This window comes from Gymnoscopelus microlampas (assembly GCF_963454915.1).
Source record: "Gymnoscopelus microlampas genome assembly, chromosome: 7".
Taxonomy (NCBI): Eukaryota; Metazoa; Chordata; class Actinopteri; order Myctophiformes; family Myctophidae; genus Gymnoscopelus; species Gymnoscopelus microlampas.
Window position 1 is genome coordinate 36431603 of NC_139944.1, and position 6271 is coordinate 36437873.

At 44.9% G+C, this 6271-nt stretch overlaps 1 protein-coding gene across 3 annotated transcripts in view; it reads right to left on the reverse strand.

Annotated features, from left to right (window-relative positions):
* cldn19 (claudin 19) overlaps window positions 1-6035 on the reverse strand; it is a 12160-nt gene extending 6125 nt beyond the window's left edge. For 2 of the 3 annotated variants that reach the window (XM_084063267.1, XM_084063268.1), the window contains exon 1: window positions 5214-6035. In XM_084063267.1, the coding sequence (XP_083919393.1) occupies window positions 5214-5436 (223 nt within the window). In that variant the 5' untranslated portion in view covers window positions 5437-6035. The remainder of the gene's footprint in view (window positions 1-5213) is intronic. The other variant, XM_084063266.1, reaches the window with a different exon arrangement.
* Between the last annotated feature and the right edge of the window lie 236 nt (window positions 6036-6271).

Consider the following 6271-nt stretch of genomic DNA (forward strand, 5'->3'; position numbering starts at 1 on the left):
AGGAAAAGAGGAGCAGAGTAGAGGAAGCGAGGGGGGAGGGGGGGGTGATAATAATAGAACACAAGAGATATGAGGAACGGACATGGAAGCGACAAGACAGGACGGGGGACAAGAAAAGGAAAGGAATGAAAGTGCGAGAGAAGACGAGAAGACAAACAAACTGCCTTTTACTCTCATGTGAAATAAAATGAACATTGTTTCACATGAAAACACATCATCATGAGGGAATGAAGCTGTTCAAGCCAAGTGGGATTGAAAGGAGACCACAAAACCCATTAAGGACTGTCCACCACTGTCCTATTTTGCAAGATGGGGTAACTCTTTAGCCCAGAGGTAACTTGGCCACGCTCTGGACCCTGAAACGATTTTCAAGATCATCTCCAGACCATTCCTAATCATTCTGCAGTGGTTTTGCTCTTCAGAATTCTGTGTGTAACCCACACGGGCCTCAGTATACACATAACTCAGTGGGAAGGACATTTTACATATTTACACATGCACATATTTACACATGCACATATAAACACAATGCATGTACACACACGCACACACACACACACACACACACAGACACATGCACGCACACACACGCACGCACGCACGCACGCACGCATGCACGCGCGCACACACACACACACACACACACACACACACACACACACACACACACGCGCGCACACACACACGCACACACACACACACACACACACACACACACACACACACACACACACACACACACACACACACACACACACACACACACACACACACACACACACAGTATACAAAACAAATGTGCACATAAATAAACACCAACATGAACGAACGCGCACGTGCGCGCAGACACACATACACAACTTCTGTGGGAGGAAACGACACAGATAAAGCACACAACTCTCTCTCTCGGAGAGCAGCTGTAGGAGGACTGCTTTACATGTTTCACACAGTGGGATTAGTGTAGCCTTGTCACAAAGCTGGATTGTTTTCACAGGGCTGTCGCCACGGCGATCAGACATTATTGCTTCAAACACAGCCACACAGGCAAGGGGATGTGTTGATGCTAATGTCAAGCTAGGGCATCACAATAATGTCACAGCGCCGATAGTAGGAACTTTTTGCATTTTGCCACTTGTGAAGGCATTATAATAAAGTCTCGGTATCGTGCAAAGTTCCAAAATATTCCAGCAATCGGATTTGGCTGTCTAACAGAGACACCTTATATGCTGGTGAAAGGGCTATTCCCACTATGTTTGTCAGCACAGGACAATATCTTAAAAATAAAAACCACAACATGTATTTACAACAGAAAGGAAGGTGTTCAACATGACATAACTCAAAGCTACATACAACAAAACTGAATGTGGGCTCATATAATTGAATAAAGTAGAATCGAATAAAACAGAACGGTATAGAATGTAAGAATGACATTATGGTCGTATGGGAAAGAAATCACTTCAAATACACATTTTGAAGAATAGAGTGCCCCAAGAGCTAAAGTCACCATATGTCATTGTGTCAGAAATACACACACAGGCATTCATAGTTGGCAATAAAGTTCCATTTCACAAGATGATCTAAAGGGGCACAGTGATGGGGAATGGAATGGGACAGTCTTTTGAAGTGTGATTTATGTACTGACTGTTCCTTTTGATCGACGATTTTAATGTTTTTTAACAGAGCAAGGTTTCATTTTATTTTACTTTCATCTACGCTGGCCATTCTTCCTCTATTCTAAGTGAGTGGGGTGCTTGGACTGGCGCTAAATGACACCATTCTGACCAGCACAGCCACCGACAAGCCAAAAGGGTGTGTGAGGGCCTATGGGGTCAACAGCAGGGTAGAGAGAGGAGATGGGGGTAGGTTGGCTCAATCACTATACTCTCTCTGGCACTGCCAAGTTGGCAGTGCCAGCCACAAGATTTCAATGAGGTGTGTGTGTGTGTGTGTGTGTGTGTGTGTGTGTGTGTGTGTGTGTGTGTGTGTGTGTGTGTGTGTGTGTGTGTGTGTGTGTGTGTGTGTGTGTGTGTGTGTGTGTGTGTGTGTGTGTGTGTGTGTGTGTGTGTGTGTGCGTGTGCGTGTGTGTGTGTGGGCATTGTAAGAGTTCCATTGTGAGGTCACTCGTGACTCTTTCATACGTAATATCTGCTTGCCCACTCCAAACATGAGACCTTCTACTGTATGCCCATTAGTGCATTTACTACACTTAAATCAATTGATACAAAACGGATGTCCTGCACAATGAACAGATTTCCTCTTATGTACCTCACGTGAGGTGTGCAGGGGTGCATTGTAAACGGCTCTGATTGAATTTTGTGCTGGAAAACAAAGAAAGGAACGGAGAACGGAACAGTGTGTGCCAGCCAGGCCAGCAGGTGGCTGCCAGGCCACCCCAGAGGTACTACATAACTGCTTTTGTCCTCGCTGGTGACCTCACTATAGAGCAGGGGAACAGGCAATGAGAAGGCTGCCATTGTGAGCAGAGGACCTCAACTTCTTCCAGCTTGTAAAACAACTAACTCCAACCTGGCACTCATGCACCATAATGATATTAAACAATACAGGGTAAAGTACCAGGGCAGCAGTGAATCTCACTTGAAACTCAGCAAGCAGAATCCCTACTTACTTAGTCAACGCACAGCAGAACATGATGTTGACATGCAAAGACTCGTCTTTGAGCTTCACTTATGACAAAATGGACGAGCCGGAAATCTTTAGCAGTTGACACCAGTGTAATCACCAATGTTGTAATGGTCCATTTGGTTCCATTTGTACACACTCTCAGACTTGAATGAACACTCATTTTACATTTTACAGTGTACAGAACAATCCCAGGTGATGTAAATTGCTACCACATCACGAAGAACATCTATATTTCCAGGGATGGGTCAATGCATCCCCCACACAAAGCAGTACCTCTGGCCCTGAAATAGGCAAGAAGAACTGTCCCTTCAGCACCACTCACACACCGAGAGTCATCTTACAACATTGCTTCCAACAATAGAAGCAGCGAGCTCCCGCATCCATGTAAGGTATTACATGTCTGCAATGTTAACCAAACCTACAGAACATCTAACAGTTTCCACCACTGCTGTTTGACTGTCCTAGCAGAGCCCAACACAGTCTGGTGAGCAATTCTACAATCACACAGGCCCTATCACATGTTGCTCCTGCTGTGGAGTTAGCCAAGGAGAAGAAGTTTGTTTAGAATTGAAACACAGCGTTGCTGCTGGTCCAGTGGCTGGAGCAAACTAGCACTGGGGGAGATGTTCAGTGAGGACAGTCAGATGGTCTGCTGCCTCTTGCATGATCAGATGACGATGTGATCTCACTGTGTAGTGCTTATATATGTCTGGTGCATCACCTGAGGAAAGTTCTGAATGTTCATCCTGACCGACTAGCTTTTCAGTTCATCGTTCATGCAGAAAAGATATTAAGAGTTGTTTTGTACCAGGTATCCAGAAGTTGTGATAAAGGATCACCTGCAGGGCAGTGCTTTGTTTTATGCCTTGCTCAAGATTAAGTGAATTTAATTGAAGCTACCTCCCAGCCATCAGCTAGAATACATCCTGCTAAAGAGGAGAGAACAGCTACCCTTTCAATCATCACTACGTTTAGGTCAACATAATAGAGGATTCTAAAATGTGTGCTTTGTCTACATGCTAGATAAGAGCATTGATGCAGTGTTAAAACCAGAAAAAGGAAGAGACCCTGTTGAAGACCCAAGTGTCGAAACGCGTCGGTCAGCTGTTGCCTTGCTCATCTGTAAATAACTTTTAACCTGAAGACGGAGTGCCTCAGTATTTTTTTCCCTACAGTCTGCCTCACCACAAGCAGAACGTTGGGTTCCTTTGCATTGATGCTGTGTTATTTGTATGTGTTTGCTATCAGAGAGTGGCTCTGTGCTCGCCTTTAAACTCAATCTATACACTCACTGGGTGTGTTACTGGACGAATGGAACAATGCCCACATGTGGGGAAGACAGCGCACATTCTGGGAATATCTCTGGTGTTTGTCTCAACACTGCTCTTTTCTTCTCAGAAAGAACGCCTATTCATCCACCAGGACAATACGCTGTTCTTATTACTGGGATGAGCCGAAAGAGAACGCAGATCGGCACATGCATCCCTTCACATAGAAAAGCCACAGGAAAAATGTTTTGATATAATGAGTCACTGAGACACCATAATGTTTGCCTCACTCACTCCCCTGTTGTTCCATCTGAGACTGTGGATTAACCATGCGCATGAACGTTTCTTAAACAGACCGCAGAGAAAAACAGACAAAACTTTTAACAGTCAGCTTTGAATTGTGTTCTGGAAATTGCTTTTTGTCTGGGTCTACCCCCCGTAGTCTTTCATTAGAGAGCCTAATGCAATGATTCAGGCAGACAGTGTATAGAGGGATTCATGTAATCTGCGTGTCATTAATTATGAGTCGGTAGGACTGACTTACTGATCGGAGATGACAGAAGGCTCATATTGAGGGCTAATTTATGTCTGAACCCCGCATTCCTCGCCCTCCCCCTCCCCCACATCCAGCCCCAATCCGCTCTTCATACATTCAGTTTGATGATGATGTTTTGATGATGAGTTTTGAGGCGACAATTTCATTAAACATGCTAGCAGCAGCATTTCTAAGTGAGATTTATGCTGCTGAAGTTAATGTGTTGCGGATAGCAGGGAATTAGGGAGTTGTTTTTCTTCTGTTTTCACATTCTGCTGCTGATTCAAACATTTGGCCTGATGAATGGGGTCAACTCAACTGTAATAACTTTTTAATTAAAGCAGGGCCATACATAAGTGTAGCTCTCGGAAAGCCTTTGTTTTCAGACAAGCACTGCATCACACAAGTAAATAAGTTTCTACTCGTTCTCTGTCATCACATACAAAAATATTTTGTGATGAATCATACTAGAATTTCCACAGTATAGAAGATTCTTTAAGAAAGAGTTTCTTTTAAAAGCATCACTGAAAAATATAGAACAAGGTAACTGAAACAATAACAGAAAGTTTTACTTTAAATGCAAGGCAAAAAAGGACATTTGGAAAGGGTGCAAAAATTGCCAGCTCTAAGAACAGGGGCATCAGTCAAACAAACTGAAAAAGGTGTAGACTATATCAAACTACTGAAGCCCCTAAACTATAAGTATGGTTAGAAAGTTGAGTGTAAAGTGACGCTGAAGACATCAGTGGTAGAGTCATTGTACTCACTGTCCAACGAGAGCATGGAATCAAAGATCTTGCACTGCACCTGCCCCGTACTCTGCGACGCACAGCTCATCCATAGCCCCTCATACAGACCGACAGCTGTGATGATGGCATCCCCTGCATACGAGGACTGCTTCCACTGTGGCAAGGCCACAGTGGAGATGATGCCTATCCAACCGCCCAGTGCCAGGAAATATCCCAGTAACTGTAGACCTGAGTTGGCCATCCTTGTCTAGCTATCTTTTTTGTATCAATGTTTGTTTTCCCTCTCTCTCTCTCTCCCTCTCCCTATTACTGTTGTTTGTCACTCTCTGTCTTTCCTTTATAAAACTTTATATCCTTTGTCCGGAGCCTTCTTCGGGAACACCTGTAGGAATCCTGGCAGGAGTTCTCCTCTCTGTTCCCTATCTGGTCCCTCTGAGCATCTCTCTCTGTCTCTGTTGTCTCGCTCTCATCTGGAGGTTTCCCCCTCTGTCTGTCTGTGTCTCTGTCTGTCTCCACGTCCTGAGTGATTTAGGGTTCTGTGCTGTAGGGGTCTCTTGCGAAGTTGTCTCGTGTGAGTCCCGGACTGATGGTGCTCTGTGGAAGTGGGGTGTTCTGCTTGGCCGCTGTGGTTGGTTTGTCAGGCTCCGAAGCTGGGCTGCCTCACTCTCTGCATGGCTTCTTCCAGTCTGTCTCTCTCTCTGTGTGTGTGTGTGTCTCTCTCTCTCTCTCTCTCTCTCTCTCTCTCTCTCTCTCTCTCTCTTCTCTTCTCTCTCTCTCTCTCTCTCTCTCTTACTCTCTCTCTCTCTCTCTTTCTCTCTCTGTGTGTTCTTCCTCCACTACAATCTCTCCATCTGCTCCAGGCTCAAGTGGCTGAATGAGGCGTGGAAGCAAAAAAAGAGTTAGGAAAAAAATGAACACAAAAAGCCCCCCTAACAGGTCGAGGCCAGATGGAGTAAAGGGCCAGCTTGTGATTGGACAAATCTCTTCTAGGAACGCCCAATGGGAGAAGAAAGGGAAGGGACTTGCTGAGGAAATAAGGGTGGGTTCAAAAGAGTGGTTTGAAGTAATGGAAGGGA